At 44.4% G+C, this 19,695-nt stretch overlaps 2 protein-coding genes across 3 annotated transcripts; one reads left to right on the top strand and one right to left on the bottom strand.

The window, feature by feature from the left end:
• Window positions 1-5,204: 5,204 nt before the first annotated feature.
• On the top strand, window positions 5,205-7,657 carry LOC4336211 (uncharacterized). Of its 2 annotated transcripts, none has more exons than XM_015780354.2 (2): window positions 5,205-5,458; window positions 6,627-7,657. In XM_015780354.2, the coding sequence occupies exons 1-2, from the start codon at window positions 5,230-5,232 to the stop codon at window positions 7,586-7,588; spliced, it is 1,191 nt and encodes a 396-aa protein (XP_015635840.1). In that variant the 5' UTR covers window positions 5,205-5,229; the 3' UTR covers window positions 7,589-7,657. The 2 variants fall into 2 exon arrangements, with proteins under 2 accessions (XP_015635840.1, XP_066165339.1); XM_066309242.1 differs by having other exon boundaries at window positions 6,643-7,657.
• A 1,210-nt stretch (window positions 7,658-8,867) lies between these two features.
• On the bottom strand, window positions 8,868-12,423 carry LOC4336212 (F-box protein SKIP14). Its single transcript, XM_015781218.3, has 3 exons — window positions 10,756-12,423; window positions 9,220-9,968; window positions 8,868-9,123 (listed from the first exon to the last, which is right to left on the bottom strand). The coding sequence occupies exons 1-2, from the start codon at window positions 11,635-11,637 to the stop codon at window positions 9,489-9,491; spliced, it is 1,362 nt and encodes a 453-aa protein (XP_015636704.1). The 5' UTR covers window positions 11,638-12,423; the 3' UTR covers window positions 8,868-9,123; window positions 9,220-9,488.
• Window positions 12,424-19,695: the final 7,272 nt, after the last annotated feature.

The raw sequence follows: 19,695 nt of genomic DNA on the forward strand, positions 1-19,695 counted from the left end.
GCTTGTGGTCAGCATGTCAATCCACTGCGATGGTAGAGGAATCAGGAATGAAGGCCGAGTATTCACCTGATTCATTTAGCTAGAGGATGGAATATATGTAGTGCAAGTGCAGTGGAAGATGGAAGGCCTGCTGCGTGAGCCAATGAATGAATATCCAACATTTTGGTTTCAATCAGGAGATGACCTGTCAGGAACAGACAGTTTAACTGTTGAATAGGCCCCTTTGTTTTTTTAGAGGGAACAATTTTTTTTTTAGAGGGAACCCCTTTGTTAATTACTGTCGTGCATGATGATCGGAATTTAAAAAAAAAAACGAAGAGGTGCATCCCACTATCGCTCTTTACACCCTCATCTGCAATCCAGCGACTAGGTGGAATCTATCTGCAATCCAACGGCTTGGTGGAATAGAGGTGACGTGGATCACTCCTAGAGCAGGAAATTAGTTTTAATTGCAGTTAGTGGGGATCACCTATATAGACTAGTAATTTGCCCGTGCTAACGCTACGGTGACATTTAATAACATAATTCAAGCAACCTGCTAACGCTATGGTGACATTTAATAACACAATTCAAACAACCAAAAATATATACAAGACTATATTGCATAGTTATAAGATCAAGCAAAAATTAAAAAAACTATCACTATATAAATAAGTCAATCTGTTCTGTACAATCTGTTGTACGCACATAAATAAGTCCAAAGTAGGTAGTTCTGTACAATATATAAATACTGTGCAGGTAATAACTATCACTACCTTTGACCAGTAGTGAAACACATATTGTTTGCTACAGATCAATAACAAGGCAACATATTGCATACACACCATCACAGTTCGATCATCATCGATCCATTAAAGCAGTCATGGTCAGTGCAAGGCTAGTTTTCTGTAACTCAAGACATTTTGATCTTCAGAATATGTTTGCACGGCCTCATAAATAAAGGAGAAGGCATATTCACAAATCTTGAAATACAAAGGAGGTAAACGAAATTTAATTTGTTCTATGACAGTAATCTGAAATCTATAACACTCTAAGTATGACATCCAACAATTATACGAGTAGGTAGTCACAACTTAAACCTTGAAGCCGAAACCCTTCATTTTGCTTGTCATCGTCCAATGATATGAAGAGATTCCTTTTGCTTGTCATCTTATCCTGCGAAGGAAGTGAAAAACATGTTTGCTCCATTGTACCCGATGCACAGAGAACAATTTTGGATCATAGCAACTACAGTTATGTTTGCTCCAAGTTTATCCTTGTCAATGCAAACATAGTGTATTTACTTACCAACAAAGATTGTTTCTTCTTTGATTTCATATTGACAAACAGATCCCTTGAAAGCTTGCTATTTGAAGAGGATATATGCCTCGGTCCATTCTTAAACAGTGAATAAATCGTAAGGGTAACATATATAAAAGGCTATAAATTTGTCATAATTTTATTCTTTTGTCTCTATATGATTCATGAATTTGAAGATATGATTATCCATTGCACTATCTAATACTCTGTGAATCGCATTTGACGATCCAATACTCATGTGTTCCCAGTTGAGTAAACACATGATAGTTCTGTATATACAGGCATGTTAGGCCTCAATGCATGGTAGGTCTGAAATTAGTATAACGGCAGAAAAAATGACAAAACATTAGTTTGACAATTAGCCTATAAAGACGACTTCTCTAACCCAACAATTAAGAGTTACTACAAAGCTTTTGTTGAGGTAAATATCCTCTGCATGAAATGACTGACAAGTAGTACTTGCATTATACACATAACATAATTTGAACATAATTCCGTTCAACAGCCAAGATGTGGAGGCGGCATCAGGCTCTCCTTTGCCGCATCTCGCCGCTTAAGCATCCAGCGGGCTGGCCTGCTAGGGGGATCGGATGCTACTACGCCACCGAGCCGGAGGGCAGGAAGCCAAAGACGGCTCCTTTGCAGGTAATTTCTGGAATATGTTATCTCTAGGCTAGGCTCGGTGCTTGCTATCATGGCAAATCCCTCCCTTTTGAGTAATGAATGCAGGTCATTGCCGAAATACGTGTCTCTTACCTTGAGAGTTTTGGCGACGAGTTGTATATTTGTACGAAATATTTCGGTCAGGATATAGACAGTGAGAACAACGGACTGAACACATTATTTACCACTGCAGCTCAACAGCATAATAAGAATTTCTCATAAGCAAGCTATCGTTTTGCCTGAATTACTACTTTCTTACACACATTCCATAGAGATGCTTTGATTTTCAGTGGATTTTAACTTTTTTTTAATCGTCCCAACTACACTTGTGAGAAATAACAAACTTGCATTATGTAAAAGTTTGACAATCGGAATATACTGAAAGGCACCCATTCTTTGGGGTTTCAAGAAATCCATGTCATCAGACGGATATAGTAAGAAACATCCATACTGAAATTTGCAGTCAAGGGGCATGGTGGATAGGTTCCGTTTGCGTGCCAAAGGTGGTGATGGCAGCAATGGCTGCATCAGTCTTCCTCGCTCCAGGTCAGGATCGCCAAGGCAAGCCTGATGGTTTAACAACTCCCCTGCTGCACAGCCCATGGAATTGTCACATGGTGCTAGCAGTAATCTTTTTGTGTATTTGTTTGTGGTGTAATAATGCCTGGTCGTGATCAACATTAGCCTAGATCTTAGTGAAAAGGAGTAAGATCTAGGCTAACTTCCTTCCCCATCTCACAGATTGCTAATTGCTTACAAAATAAAATTCAGCAGCACCTAAGTAGAGTAAACTATCAGATGCCCTGTTTTTCCACATAATGCATAACATTAAATTTATTTCTTTCTGAATAGTCTCCAGATCACAATGAATGCATTGGACAATATGTCGGTATTTAATCAATCTAAATATCAGTTGGCCCTAACACATTGACCTAACTTAACACTTACCTATGATGAGATCGGATGACGAGTGATTGACGACGACCTGATGGCTGCGCGGTGGAGACAGGACGGTGAGCGATCCGATGGCGGAACGCGGTCAACGCGAGGGTGCGCTGGCGGCATCTATCTGGAGGCGGGAATCGACGGCGGCGCGATGGCGACCGGATGGAGAGCGGACGGCGATGGGATCGAGAAATCCGGATGGACAACGGACGGCGATGGAGAGAGGGGCGGCGCGCGGCGGGAGAGAGAGGGGCGGCTGGGGTCGGCGGCGACGTGAATCGCGGCGGGGGCGGCGTGATGTTGGAGATCGGTGGCGGGCTGGCGGCGCGTGGGAGGGAGAGAAGAGAGATTAGGGCTGGGGAGGCGTGGGCTGGGATGGGGGAGGGGGCGCGGTTGAGAGGTGCGAGGTGGAGAGGATCTGAGCGTTGGATTTTACACAGAGATGATCCGAACCGTTCCACAAGGAATGAAAAAAATAAGTGATGAGTGATGAGTGAAATCATTTGTTGAACTATAGCGTAGATATATAGGATTCGGTGAGACAGATATGCTCACCAGTCACCAATAGTTTTGATTAAAGCAAAAGAATTGAGCAAATTGCGTTCATGAATTACTCTGTTTTTGTTATGACCTTCCATAGCCATGAGAGCATAGAATTTGGATGATGTTGTGAAACGTTATCTTGTCATCATGTCTATTATATTATTTATATAACTTTTGGTATTAAGGGGTTGTTTGGTTTGCTCCCAAAGTTTGCCAGAGCTTGCCACACCTTATGTTAGACAAGTTTGATCAAGTTAGCCTATTGTTTGATTTATAGCCACACTTATGGCAAGATTCATTATTATCTATTAGAGTCCTACATGTCATCAACTCACCAAAGTGTGGCAAAATTCAATTTTGCTAGCTAAGGTGTGGCTCACTTTTTGTAAGCCACAACTTAGTCAAGTGTGACAAAAAGTATGGTGAATGATGACAAACTTAGGACAGCATCTAAACATCCCCTAACCCTTGTACTAGTTCCATAGTTCAACGATTATAGGGATAAAAAATCACTAGAAGCAGTTGCCAATCCATAATAAAAATTACTACTAAGGTTCGACATACTAATTATATAATTATTAGCTAATATAATAAAAACAGCTAGAATAGAATAATTTATACGAGTCCCGTAACACTGAGAAAGTACACTTAGACTTTGTTCGGGAGCCTCGGCACACAAAATAAAACAGCATTTTAGTGCGTGATTAATTAAGTTTTAGCTATTTTTTTAAAAAATTGATTAATATGATTTTTTTAAGCAACTTTCGTATAAAAACTTTCTGCAAAAAAAACGCACCATTTAACAGTTTGAAAAGCCTGCGCCCGAAAAATAAGAAAGAGGAGTTGGGAACTTGTACTGCCGCACGGAGCCTTAGATATGCACCGGCAACAAGTGATGTTGAGAAGGTTTCGCAGTGATAAATTATTTGAGAAAAGTTGTATGAGCGTAAAAGGCCTTCACCACTGGCATAGTTACGGCCATGGGCCATGGCTACTACCCAATGTACTTCCTCCGTTTTACAATGTAAATCATTCTAGCACTTCTCATATTCATATTAATGTTAATGAATCTAGATAGATATATATGTCTAGATTCATTAACATCAATATGAATGTGGTTAATAAATCTAGATAGATATATATGTCTAGATTCATTAACATCAATATAAATATGAGAAATGCTAGAATAACTTACATTGTGGAACGGAGGGAGTAGCTCTTACCATGGGCTATAAAGTTCAACAACAGCAGCAGCTGTGGCTAGCTCAGCCAAGCACCTCTTAACTTGATCACATAGTTTTCTCTTTCTTTTTCCTTTCAATTTTAAATCCTTAGATAGCATCCCCGTTAGCTTGTGGGGTTTGGGTGAGGAGCCATTTTATTTACCGAGAAGACATTCAATTAGCATATGATTTATTAAGTGTTAAGTATTATAAATTTGAAAAAATGAACATGTTTAAAATTTTAAAATAAACTTTATATATATATATATATATATATATATATATATATATATATATATATATATATAAAATATTGTTTAGCAGTTTGAAAAATACCACAACCTAATAAGAACGGAGCTTTATTACATTTGACAAAAAGAAAAACGTGTAGCGTTAGATTTAAAAGCTTTTGTTTTGTAGAAGTGAAATAATGAGGAGATGGTGGACTAGACTGGAAAAAAAGCAAGCAATCCCATCTCGTATAGTCCTACACTTCCTATTCATCCCCAAACAAAGCGCCGCGCTAAAGCCGTAACGTAGAAAAAGGGGGGACAGAATGAGAGCGGCGGTAAGCGCACCCCCTCCCCACAGCTGCTACTCCCGCCGCGGCGCCACTCTACTGGACGCGCGCCATGTGCTCGACCATATGCCGCAGAGGCGCGAGCCGCCCCGGGCCGCTGGCCTCCGTGCCCCGCCGGCGGCCGCGGCCGCGTCCTCCCGGAGGACACCACCGCTGCGCGTGGCCGGGCGCGCCGCCGCCGCCGCCGCCTGTCCGGCCGCTTCAGGTACTAGAAGGGATGGAGCCTTTTTTCTTGGTTGTTCCCTCATAGCCACAAGACACGTCGTCCTCGATGGCTCTGGGGTGAACATTTGCGGCCTTTTGTCTGGATATCTGTGCCTGGGTGGGCGCTGCGTGGTTAGATGGGGCTTGAGTATCGGGAGATTGTGGTTTAGGACAAAGTCTTTTGGTGGTCACTAGGTGGGGAAGTGAACGCTTAATAATGGCATGAAAGTCTTGGGGGAGCTTGCAACTACAAAACAAAGTACGGAATGAAACCAAACGATTGCTCCATTGACCATTAGGATACATAGTACATTTTGGTTAACTGAATCTTGCAATTGGGGACAAGGACACTCCTAGCGTTGATTTTGGAGCGCATACAAGTTAATTGAGTATTGGTGCCAAATGCCAAAGGGATTTTGGGAGAAAAAGAAGGTATATGAAGGGATAAGGCCTAAGGGGAAATGTGAAGGCTTATAAGATTTCAATGCTCTCAATGAGTTGTAATTTCGTTTCTGAAATTCTTACTTGCCTTCAGAAAATTGTTCAAAAGTATCCTGCTAATTCATATAATGTGTATAGCTGTACTTATCAATTCTTCAGCTTTATCAGGGGTGTGACTTAAATTTAGCTTCACCTCATCATCAGGACTGCACTTGAATAGATTGTTTCAGTAGTATACAATTATACGTGAGGCTTGGATTCATGTTAAATACTGACTGAAGTATGCTCTGCCTATATAATTTGATAACACATAGATAAAAGAGGCAGGAGACAAATATCCCTTGATCGAACTGTAAATGGAATCTTTGTTGTCCGGCATAAGAGGTTAGAGCTATTTGCAAGTTGTCGTTTTTCATCTTCCTGGAGTTTGCTTCATTGTAGTATATACTCCATTGCTTGAGAATCCGGGATCTCTTAGCCCAGACTTTTACTTGCCCCAAGCAAGCCTGCTTCCTAAAATCAAGCAAGGAATAAACCCTTGCTAGTTGCTTGCATTATTCTTGCAAAAAGCCAAGCATGTTCATCATATAAAAATAAGTATAGCTTTTCATGTATGCCACATTCAGAGGTTAACCATTCTTGTTGAGCACTTCCTGCATGCTTTCTCAGCTATGCTATATTTATCCAGACTGCACCGTCATTTAGCATGATGTCTAACCATTGCTCAGTTCCTTATTTGTTCAGGATACTCCTGCCAATTCCAACAGCCTTTCGCTCAACAACTCGTGTGCGGTTGACCTCACCTGCATTCTTGCCATCAAGACGAAATTTTGAAGGCTATATTCCTCAGAGCTGCTCAGGTTCATCATTGCAGATCTATAGCCGGTCATCCCTGCTATCTCTCTCACCATCTTCAGCTCTCATGGTGTCCTCCCAGCTGAACTCTTCGGATGTTGCTCAGCGATCAGAGGAATGGTTTGCTCTCCGCAAGGACAAGCTCACCACAAGCACCTTCAGCACTGCCTTGGGCTTCTGGGCTGGCAACAGACGGTCAGAGCTGTGGAGTGAGAAAGTATTTGGATCAACAGAAATCAAGTTGGAGGATGCGGCGAGGTCTGCTATGAACTGGGGCACGGTGAATGAAAGTGTGGCCATAGAGCAGTACACAAGCATCACCGGACGGTCAGTGGGTTCCCTTGGCTTCGCAGTGCACACAGAGGCCAACTTTGGGTGGCTCGGAGCTTCACCTGATGGCGTTCTAGGGTGTGACCCAGATGGTGGGATCCTAGAAGTCAAGTGCCCGTACAACAAGGGTAAGCCTGAGCTCGCTCTGCCATGGCGTGCTATGCCATACTACTACATGCCACAGGTGCAGGGCCTGATGGAGATAATGGGCAGAGATTGGGTCGAGCTCTACTGTTGGACTCCCAACGGAAGCAGCCTGTTCCGAGTGCCCCGAGATCGCGGGTACTGGGAGCTCATCCATGAAGTCCTGCGTGATTTCTGGTGGGGGAATGTGATGCCGGCCCGGGAGCTGGTGCTGCTGGGGAAGGAGGCCGAAGCTAGATCCTTTGAACCACAGCCCAAGCACCGGTCGACAAACCTGGTGATTTTTAGAAGCAGGAAGCTAGCTTCTGAAGCCAAGTTGTTGTGCAAGGATATTGGCGGTCATGTAGAATTCTTCCCATGAGTAGCTCTGCCAATGGCTGCACACTGTATTCAGATTATTTATTCTTTCAATCAAAAACATTGAATTGAATGACTAGTTCTCAAACCGTTGGTGTTTTTACTGTGGTTTTAGAGCGTTATAAAATGTTCCGTGATACGTCTTGTCATAGTTCCACATGTTTTTTCGGATTTTCATACTTGAAACAGGTGGCAATGAATCAAGCAGACTTGCAGATTAGCCAAACAGGCACAAATGTAATTTGCCTTTTTTTCCCTATGTGCCATAGCCTAACTCAACATGACGATCTCAAACTGAACTTTGGTTTTTCTTTCCTTTTCATTTGCCAAATGTAATTGTTGAGTTGGCCTTCTCTTTTTCTTTCCATTGTACGCCAAGCAGCAGCAATTCAATCCGACAGGTGTTGCTTGCTTCCAGGATATTCCTATCCTATCCCGGGAGACAAAAAAAAAACGGGTTGCAACTCGACATGCCGGTTGCTTCTCAGCTCTCACGACCCCTTTGTTCTTACCTTGCATGTGGGACAAGCAAGCAAGCCTGACCATGATAGATACACAACTCAAGGAGCAGGCAACAAGGCAAAGGTCTGGGGCTAACCTGGTCAAGACCATTTGGTATCTGACCTATTCATATCAGGGGCCTAATTGACCGGTAACCCGCGTTCTCAGCACTGCTAATTGCAGCCAGTTTTCTGATTGTAGTGCTGTGAGGTAACGGCCGATCTGATGATGGGTGGTGTGACCGGGCAAACCATTGTGGTGTCATGCAATGGTTTTCCGAGTTCTTGTAACACAAAAAAAGAAAAAAAAAAAAAGAGAAGAGACTTGGATGATTTAGCACAAGTGTAGGGTCCCTATATTTAGAGTACTGGACAACGAGACTCCTTTTTTCTCCATGCTTGACAGAGTACAAAAGATATGTTCCCATTGCCATGGCGGTCTCCATGACCAAATTTCGTGGCACTCAGCCCACATGTCGAAACAAATACCTTCAAGATATAAGAAAAAAAAGGAGCACGCACAGCAAATCGCAGAGAAAAAGAAGGAAAACCCAACGAGGGGAACAAACGTTACATAAGTACATAACCTTTTGCATACCATCCTGACCAAGCGATCATGTTACCACTTACCAACGAGGACGGCCATTCACCATAGTTTGACAAAAAGAAATGATGGGATAACAAACCAAGCCATAGTAACTTAACGTCCTAACAAGCGATCATGTTACCACCGAGGACGGCTATTCACCATACTTGGCAAATTGACATGATAGCAAGCGCAAGTTTGGTTAGAAGTCATTTATTTCTCTGCAAGTAGTTGTAAATTACATGGTAGTGTGACAAATGTTCTCAGAACTACAACAACATTGTGGCACGCATGTACAAGGTAAATTACAGCAGTCCTCTCTTTATTTGCTCTGGTGAGACCGTGAAAGGAGTAGAGCAGTTCATCTTCGATCTTAACATTCCAAGAACAGCAGCAGCTGCTGCAATACTGACGTAAAGTTCACGCTGTACTTCCGCTCTTGAACCGCAATCCCTGGAAGCAACCCCAAACCAAAGATAGGAAATGAGCTCTCACATAAGACTTAATTCAATGGGATGTATAACATCAAAGCAATCAGGAAAAACTCACCTCTGAAATGTCACCAGTCAGACAATAGTAGCGAAACAATCTTTTTTTTCCTTTTTTTGCTGAATCAAACTAACTACTATTTTTTGTTCTTTTTCTTGCAAGAAGCTAATGTAGCATGTCAGGATGGCTGCGCCTTCAAGAATAACAAACTCTTCGTTTTTTTTTTGTCTGTTTTCTCAGTAGAAATGATATGTTAAGATGGCTTGCATGACAGCATTGCATGCTGTTCTCTGTTAGCGGAGGAAGAGTATTCATTGGGGGACAAACCCCTATTTCATTGGGGGAGACAGATCCTTCTTCTCTTGACAATTAGGGCAAACCCAGTCCAGAGAAAATGACTCCTTGAATGCCAACTTGTCTACACACCTTCCACACTCATAACATCTCAGTATGCAAACAGTACAACCTTTGCAATTACCAGATCTTCTGTCATCACATCCTTCATCTGGGCAATCATAAACAAGTTTGTAGTTCTGACAAATAGGGCACATCTCAATATCAAGAGCATATCCATCATTGCAATCTGATAAAAACCGATTAGCATGAAGGAATCTTGGCCCCCGGTTATGCACCTCCTGTGTCTTGTCGGTATTCAACAAGGATAATAACTCTTCGTACTGCTCCTTTCGTAAACTGAAGAGTGTTCCAACTCTGAGGTGCTTAATTCCAAACACCGCCTTCGTATTAAATGACTTGAGATTGGAAATAAGGCCATCCAAAGTTAACCGTGGGCAGCCCAAAATGCTCAGCTGTGTGAAATATTTTGTGTTAGATAAAAATTAATCAAGAGGAATTTCTATTAAGTTAGAAGGCAGAATAGACAAATATGTATTTACAATTAGAATGTCAAACTGACAAACATGTAAATATAAATATCAAAAGTGTTCACAAAACTGATGGCAGAAGGTTTCTTTTGTGATGCTCCTACTATGAAAAAAAAAACAATATAACAACTTAAACAAATCGCAGTGCTGAACTTAGCTAGGTGCTCTTCAGCAACTTTGCACCATCATGTTGCATGTCATATAAAACAAAGAATCGCATGCAAATTGCGGTCAGCTACAAAGTATTAATGCAAATATCTGTAACCACTATTCAGATTCGCTTTTATGTATTACTCAAAAAACATCTAATCAACAGCACTTGCAAACCATGCATAATTGTCTCATCTAATTAGTTTCACTTTGAGAATATTATCTAGCAGGCATACAGATAAGTGAATAATATTAGCTAAAACAAAAGAAAGAGCATAGACAGGGCGGTCACTAGAGAAACAATGGATAACCTAAACAGTAGTCATGCACCAAAAAGGTATATAAGATAGCAAAATAGCCTACACTACATGCAAAACTACAATGCAGATTTCCTTTCCCATTACAGTAACAAACTAAGAGTCCTATGGTAAACATTTACATTGGATTGATGGGAGTATGTTAAGATCAAACGTATATTGGTATGACAATGAACATTTCCAAGCAAACTTGTTGATACAGTATAAGTGCAATACTTGAAGAAGTTTGATTAAGTTATACTAACCTTTGTTAATCTTGGATTACTTTCTAAAACAGCCTTCAGCCCCTGGTCTGTGATATTTACGCAGCACGCAATACTTAGACACTGCAAAGTATCTGGGCACTTCTGTGTCAGGTGTAGAAGACCAGCATCAGAAATTCTCTGGCGCAAATCCCCTTCAATGTGGATGGACTTCCACAGTAAGGGCTCATTTCTGACAGCCGAATGCAATGTCTTACACACTCTCTCAACAGAGAGGATGTCACGAAGGCCAAGGTAGTCAAGGGCAAACAGCATTCCCTCATGTGGAACTCCTCCCTCCTGGACAGGAACAACTTCAACTGCATCGCCGCACTCCAATGCAGCATTTCCAGAGGTAGGAGGGGTCTCCACGAACCCAAAAGAATCATCAGCATTTCCTGAGGAAGAAGGGTTCTTCATGAACCCAAAAGAATCACCTTCACCAGCAGAAAGGCCTCCAAACCCCAAGGGGCCTTCAAAAACACCCCGATAGCCACCAAACTGAAACTCCGGTGATAGAACAAAAGCCTTATTCAAGTAATAACTCAGGTCGGCAAAAACAGCATCATCGCGGCTGTCTCCAAAACGCCCAGCACTGGACATGACTGTGAGGTCCTCAATGCAACTGGCGATCGCCGCGGTGAACGTGGTCTCCAGGTTCATGCCGAAGGGGTCGGTAGGCAAGAGGTCCACAGGGTCGAACTCCTCTTCCTCTTCCAGCTCCAGCTCAAACTCCAGCTCATCCCACCACAGGGAGTTCACCCCACCGGATGACAGCGGCGAGGCCTCCTCCGACCAGCACCCGCACCCACACATCATGCCAGCGCAGTCCTCGTTCATCAGGAACGAGCTGGTGAGCGAGCACGACGAGTAATTCAGCGCCATAGCCTCCAAACTCTCCTCCACTCTCCCCCTCTCTCTTTTTTTTCCTCTTTCTATTTTTTTTGGGATTTTTTTCAACTAATTTTCTGCACACAGAAACGATACAGAACAAGCAACCCTAGATCTCCCCAAGAGAACCCTCCATTCCTGATCCGGGCCGATAAAAAAAATTCCCCTAGGACCAAAAACTTCACCGAGCAATCTCGATCATGGATCCCAATCCAATCCAATAGCAGAGAAAACCAGGGCCCCTCGATACACCACCACCACCACCTCAATCTCCCTCCCAAATCGAAACCCCCAACTCCCCCCAATCAACAAAACCAATCCACGGCCCCGGCGCGGCGAATCACGCCTCCAGATCACCGAGCAACACAAAGCTCCACCCCCCACCGAAACCAAGCGGCGGCGGCGGCGAGGAACCAAGGATCGATCCCCGGACCAGAGGCACCTCGAGACGGGAAGGGGAGTCGTTGGCGGGTAGGCGGGGATCGATGGATACACACCTTCGAATGCGGCTGCGGCGGTGGGAGGATGGGGTACTGGGAGGTGAGGCGGAGGAGGAGGGGGAAACCCTAGGATGTGGGTAATAGGTGGAGGCGGAGGATGGGGGGAAGAGGAGGAGGAGGAGGAGGATGGTGGTGGCGTGGGGGTTCCGCGGAAATCTCGAAGCCTCCTTTGCTTCCCCTTGGCTTCCGCGCCGCGCGAGGGGAGGAGAGGTGAAGAAGAGGAGAGGAGGAGGAGGAGAGAGAGTGCGTGTGCGTGGCCTGCCTGCTCGTTGCGCTGGGTGGGGGCGGCTGGGCTGGCTTGGCTAAGGTAAAGGCGAGATCGCTCGCCTCGCGTCGCCTCTCCTTTTCGCTTGCGTTTTCGTTGGGGGGTTTGGTTTTTTTTTCTCTTCTCCGAGCGAGAGTACAGGGGCTTTCCGGCAAATACACGCCTACCTGCCTACCGGACTGCCTCGCCTCCCTCCATGCAAAACCTCCTTTGAACGGCCGTGCGGAATTGGCGGCCCCTTGGAACGGTTGGGGCACAAAGAATTAGTTTTACCGCTTGACTTGGTAAACATATATCGGATTTGACATATGCTTCGTGAATAATTGCATATAATATGAAACTAGTGGAGGATAGTAACCATGTACGATGGGAAAGTTTATAACTGACGAAAAAAATATAGTAGTATTCATGAGGAATGATAATATGTTGTGATGTTTTAGATTTGTGATAGTTTATGACGGTTACATAAGTTAAGATAAGAATACGACTTATAACTATTACGTAAGTGAAGAGAACTAGCGAGATAAAACTTATGTTTAGGCTATTACTTATGTAGTTTTAAGGTGATTGAAAGTATGAAAACAACTCCTGAAAATTAAAGAAAAAAGAAATATACTCCCTCCCCTCCGGTTCTAGTTTAATTGATGTTTTAGACAGTATTGCAAATACCAATGAGTAATTAATTAGGATCTACATTTTCAATTATACCCATATTAAATACATTCGAGGATGAAAATGAAGCAGCAGATGCATGCATCTTTACTCCTGGAGTACCAGCTGTTGGTCACAGATGGAAACCAAGCAACAAATGTTTGCCTCGGGAGTGTATTGTGTTTGCATGCATGCAAGGATAGTGCTGGGAAACTGAGCCTTGAGCTAAAACGTCGATTTTTCCCATACAAAAGCTATTAAGCTATAATGTCAGTTAAAAAAGAACTGGAGGGTGTACTATTCTTATCTCCACATAATATGTTATCTATAGACTTAATTACATTTCCATATAGGCCAAAATTTGGCGTGGCTATAACACCTAAGTTAACGGGAAGAAAGAAAATCTAAATAAAGGGGGTTATATTCCAGACCTATAATTGGCGACGGCTCCAAAATAGTTGGGCCCAACAAAACCGCACGCACTAAGATATGAGGCTTGTTTGGCTACAAGGTATGGTGTTGCCTTGCAGCTCGCCTGACGTCTACGGCAGCTTCATTTGCTGCATGGTGTAACAGTCGACTGGCTGCATGGCAGCGCTACACCAGGCAGCCGACCGAGACAATGTAAGTAGTTTTATTTTGGCGCGACTATTGGCCTAAAAACAAATATGGGTATCTATTATATTTCTCTATGTATATAAAATTCAACTTTTACAAACTACTCTATGCGTCTCAATATAAATGTATCTAGGATGATCTCCGTGGCACATTAAAACACTATAGCTACTTATAGCATGTATTGTGAAGGTTTAATGCATTATTTCTCTTCTATACGCAACTCCAGCTTTCAACAATAATCATGCGGGGATTGCTCTTACGCTGAGTTTGTGGGTGAGCGCACAATACGAAGTGATGGTTAGTGCATGATTAATTAAATATTAGCTTCTTTAAGAAAATAATTAGTATAAGCAACTTTTTTATATTTTTTTTATAAAAAACATATAGTTTAATAGTTTGAAAAGCGTATGCGTGAAAAATAAGAGAGATGGGTTGGCAAAGCAAGGAAACTAACTCAGCCTAAGCGTTTCTCATATTACAAAGGAGCATTTCCTCAGAAACCAGGGGGTTTATTACAAAAACACGAAGCAGTTTGCACCCCACGGAAGCCCAAGGACACGAAAGGATCCATCCATCCACTGACGAGGCGGGGCCTCGGCTGATGTAACCTTCCCACCTCTCTCTCTCTCTCTCTCTCTCTCTCTCTCTCCATCCCTCTCACGCGTGCAAGCACACAGCAGCACATATCCAAGCCGTGGATCACGCAATAGCAGCAAAGCCAAGCCTCCGGCCGCAACAAGCAGGAGCAGGCAGGGCATTGATTCGCGACGGGTGGATAGATTAGAGCAAGTATAATAGTGAGTTATAACAAAAAAAATCAAGAATGTTGGCTATCATGTAAGAGCTAGCTTAATACAAGTTTCTAGGCAAATACATTAAATGCATAGGTGAGAGATAGAGGGAGGAGAAGATAGTTGTAGCCAACTTTATAACTAATCCATTATATATGTTAGCTTTAAGATGGGCTAATAGTAGTAAGCGAGCTCTCCTGTTATCTTGCTCTAAATGGATCAGCGGATGGCAGGACGAGAGGTTGTTGGCCGCTCCGCCGCTGGCCATCTATACGCGTGTCCCGCCCTCCCCGCGGCCCCGCCCACGCACGTGGCGCCCGCCATGACCGCATCAGCCGCAGCCGCCACCGTGGCGTGCGGGTGTGGGGGGCGTCGCGCCGAGATGGGCCACGCGTCGTCATGCGGTCATGCGCGCGGGCGAGCCACGGGCTCACGGCCCACGTGGTGGGACGCGTCGATCTACGGCTGTACCTGTGCGCACGCACGCACGTCTTGCGTTGGACCGACGGGACCCCAGGATAAGCTGGATATGGCTGAATGGCTCAGCTGATCCCTTCCCGTCATTTTTTCTTGCTCCGGTGAAAATTCGGCTTTGGTTTAACGGTATACATCAGCTCATCAAGGCGGAGCTACGGATCATCAGGTCGTGGAAAACGTGGTGCTTTTATGATATTTTTGTTGAGTAGCATAAGCCCCAAGATTTGTATACTACTTCTCTGTTTGCAGGCTACGTGCAGCGGTGGATAACTGGATATACGATACACATCATGTGATGCAAGCATCTCCCGGGCCTATTCTTCCCCTTGCTCGGTGCGCGCGCCTAGTGGCGGCAACCGGAGAGGAGAGAAGAGAACCCTTCCTACGGTGGATTTCCTTCGTGCCAAAAGTACGCTTCGGCGAGCAACTTTTCGGCGCCTCTCACCATCCGGGTGGTAAGCGCTGACGCAACGCGCGCGTTCGGGCTGCTTGGCCGGCACGAAAGCTTTCGCTCGCTGGCACGCAGGAGGAGCGGCCAGGTCGCGTCGCCGAGGCGAGCAGCTGACGGGTGCCGTTTTGGCGGGTACTCCACCGTCTCCGCGTCGAGTGTCAACCAGAGGGAGGAACAGATCAAAAGAAAGTCGTTTCTTTAACTCCGATGCTGAACCAGCTGCTGCGCGCAGCAGCTATTTTTGGTGCGGGCAAAGGCATATGTGCTGTGTGGCCGAAGCTTCCAGCACAACCGGTTATGTGTAACTCTCCGTAGTAGTAGATCAGAACAGAACGACGTTTCGTGATCATTTACACACGTTTGGTTTATTTACCAACTTTTTTTGTATTTTGTTTCCTCGACCGGGTCGATCGAATTGCCGTGTATTTCTCAGTTCTTGATGATCATATATCAATATGTGTATGCCATTCCACTATGAGTTGGTTAAGAGTGCTTATGTTTGTTTAGCTTTTTAACGATATGTGAAACAATATGAGTCATTATTGTTGATTATTTAAGTCTTAAATATTCCAAACTGAAAAATGTATTTGTTTGTTTCTATATGAAACAATTTATATGAAAAGTATTTGAAAACAAGTCCTTCCGTCCCAAAATATAGTAACTTAGAAAATGTTGCATACGCCACTAAGTTTTTTATATTTTGAGACGGAGGTAATAGTAATTTGGAAAATGCACAAATGATAAATGGGGGAGTAGTTATTTCGAGAAACATTTTAGCGCTCAACCTAAGTAGTTCTTGATGAAAATTAAAAGAAAGTTTAGTTGTGCAGTTGTAATATACGACAACTAATATTCAGCTCTCAAACTTGTAAAATTAATTCAAAATGATATCATTTTTTATTATTTGTTTGAAAACAACATTTGTAAGGTTGGGAATTTTTTATATTTTGCATTTAACTATTTAGTGACAACTTTAATACGATACAACATAAATTAGAAAAACTAAGTTTGACCGTAAGAAACAATACAACTTTTTTAAATGGTATCGGTACGATCGAAAATTCCAGTTGTCATCCTCAAACGGACGGAAACTATACATGTACCACCATTGTTCTTTCTCGAACGTACAAGCCACCCCACGTTGGGCCAACTTCACAGCCACGGTCTCAGGCCCAACAAGCTGACAAGGTAGCTAAACACGGAAACCAATAAGTTAACTTTACATCACTTAATTTGTCTGCGAGTCTAATATTCACACAATTTTTGACAATTTGATCATTTGAAAAATCTAATTTTATAAATAAACTGTCGTCAAAACTTATTTCAAAAATGATCATTCTGTTTAGCGCCAAATCGTGTGACGCTGAATTTAGACACCTCAGCGCTACACAACACGGCGCTGAATGTCCGTTGGCGCGCTGACTCAGCCTTCTATTCACGGTGGCACGGCATTCAGCGTCAGTTGACGTTGCGCTGGAATGTCTAAATTCAGCGCCACACGATTTGGTGCTGAACAGAAGGGTTTTGAAATAAGTTTTGGCGACGGTTCATTTGTAAAATAGTTTTTTCAAATGATCAAATTGTCAAAAATTATGGTAATATTCATCTCTGAACCCAACTACCAAATATAGCCAATCCCCCGACTCATTCCTGAGTAGAAAACTGGTTGGTTTTGGCTGACGTAAACCCATTCTAGTTGTGAGACAACTTCAAGAGATCTAAAGTGAACTTATTCCTTTTCGATTCAGTGACGACTTCCAAGTAACAAAAGTGAACTTATTTCTTTTCAGCTAGGGACAACTTTCAGGCTCATACCATATGCCATTGGATCTTCATATGGTGATTTATTTTCTCTTTTTCGGAACACTTCGTATAACTTGCTACGTCGCTGGCGTCACGGTTACTCCCTCCGTCCCAAAAAGAAGGTAAACTATGGTTTCTGTGTCCAACTTTAACTGTCCGTCTTATATAAATTTTTTTTATAATTTATATTTTTATTATTGTTAGATGATAAAACATGATTAATATTTTATGCGTGACTTGTATTTTTTTATATAATTTTTTCAAATAAAACGAACGGAGTTTTATTTTTTTTTTTGCACGGAGGGAGTACTTCGCAAGAGCATAGAGATGAAACGGAGTGAGACGAGACTCGAGAGGACTGCAAGCGCTACGAGGCGTGTGCTTTGAGATTGTGGCGTGAGACGTGTCGCACGCATACACAGCAGAAATTTGCTTCCCACCCAGGCACCCAGCCGAGAGGTTTTTCCTATGTGTCATTAAAAAAGATGGTGTACCACTGAAAAGTTCGAGCCTCTGCAGAAATTTGCTTCCCACCCAGGCACCCAGCCGAGAGGTTTTTCCTATGTGTCATTAAAAAAGATGGTGTACCACTAAAAAGTTCGAGCCTCCCTCTACCATCGTCGAATTTTATCGTGCCCTCCACACCACCATTCCGTCGCAATACTGTTTGGATTTAGCCATCTGGTAGCTCTGACGTGTAGGCCCGGGTAGGGAAAATGTCGCTCTTGCCCTTTCACTCTCTCCGCGGCGTGCGCGTCCGCTTCACTCTCAGCCGGCGCCCAGCCGAGCGTGGCCGAGCCGCTGGACGCCCGAGCCGCCACGCCGGCCTCCCCTTCCCTCGTCGCCGCCGTCTCCGCCGAGCCGAGCGGACGGCGCCGCCGGCCACCCCTCCAACCAGCACCCGCCCTCCACCTTTGCCCGGCGCTGCTCTGGCTCCTCCACCCCGACGGCCTCCGTCGCCGCCGCACCGGCCTTCCCCCATCCTCCTCGCCGCCCCGGCCTCCTTCCCCGACCCGCCCTACTCGCAGCGAGGAGGACAGTGACCTCCCGCCGCCGCGGCAGCTGGCCGACCCGCCCTACTAGCTGGGGCGCACCATCCTGGGCTACGACGTGCGGCGGTCGGCGTGGCTGGCAGCGCACCCGGAGTTCCCGGCGCACGTGGCGCCCCGAACCCACCTCGCTCGCCGCACGCCCGCCGCGTGGAGACGGCGCGAGAGATCGATCGACCGATTCGACCCGACCGATGGCGAGCTCGCTGTCCCGCGTGGGTGCGGCGCTGCCCCGGGCGCGCCCGCGCGCCGCGCTCCGATGTTCGGTGAGCAAGCTTGATGGTTCCAGGGCATTTGATTCGCTTTATTAGAGGGGAGATGATTGAGAGTCCTTGGCGGACTTAGGTGCTCTCTGATGCGTTTGCCCATTTGCACAACGCACACACTCACGGAGTCATGGTTCTGTTGCCTGCTGGTAATCGAATCGCATACTTAGATTAGAACAACTAATTAAACTGCAAAGTTACATCTATTGATGACCCCGAGTTCTCCTCTGCATTTCGTGTAAAATTTGATGATATTTTAGGAGTATGTAATTCGGGATGCATACTTGGATATTGGGGTATTATGCTTGTGTATCCTTCAGATGCCAAAACGGCATTAATGTTTTGTTGTTTGGTTTTGTAATTTTTTGTAGTTTATGTAACTAATTGCGGTACGCGGCGCACAACCTCGTTCTCCATGGCTGGGAGGCCAAGGTGTTCGACGAGAAGAGCTGGATCGGCGTCAACACCGGCAGTGGTCGCTCGACCTGCTCGACGCGTGGGCCGACCGGCGCCCGGCCGCCGCCCAGCCGGGGCACCGCGCCGCCCTCGCCACGGCTCACGCCGCTGTCGCCTCGGCCCGGTCGCTGTTACGAAAATAGATGCACAACGGAGACACGAATTTTACGTGGAAAATCCTTGCGGGAAAAACCATGGGCACCGACCGGCAATGATCACTATAGAGAAATTTTGATACAAACGCATGGAATACATTGGGCTGTCGCACCCTCCCCATGCGGCTTACAAGGGATATATATAGCAGAAATCTAGGAGCCCTAATAGGAAACTAATCATATAAAGTAGAGTCATATTAGATAACTAATCCGAATATATTATGGGCCCGAAATTCGGATCACATATTTAACAATCTTCACCTTGAGACGAATTTCCCTTGTAGCATAAAAATCTTCAATCTCCAAAGAACCTCGTGATAATAAAATCAATGTGCGCCAAATAGTCACTTGGACTATTGTCGGTGACATGGGACCGGGAGTATCATGACTTAGGGCATCCACAATGTAGGGGAGAAGTGGGTATTAGGAATTAAAATATTCTTACTACTAGGTAAGATACATCGTGGAAGTAGTAAATAACTACTACCAAGCCATAAGCTTGCTACAGGTTATAGCACTTTGTGGTGGGTCCTATCTAATTTTTAATTGTGACATGGCTCATGTTTGGGG

Source organism: Oryza sativa, chromosome 4 (genome assembly GCF_034140825.1).
Source record: "Oryza sativa Japonica Group chromosome 4, ASM3414082v1".
Taxonomy (NCBI): domain Eukaryota; kingdom Viridiplantae; phylum Streptophyta; class Magnoliopsida; order Poales; family Poaceae; genus Oryza; species Oryza sativa.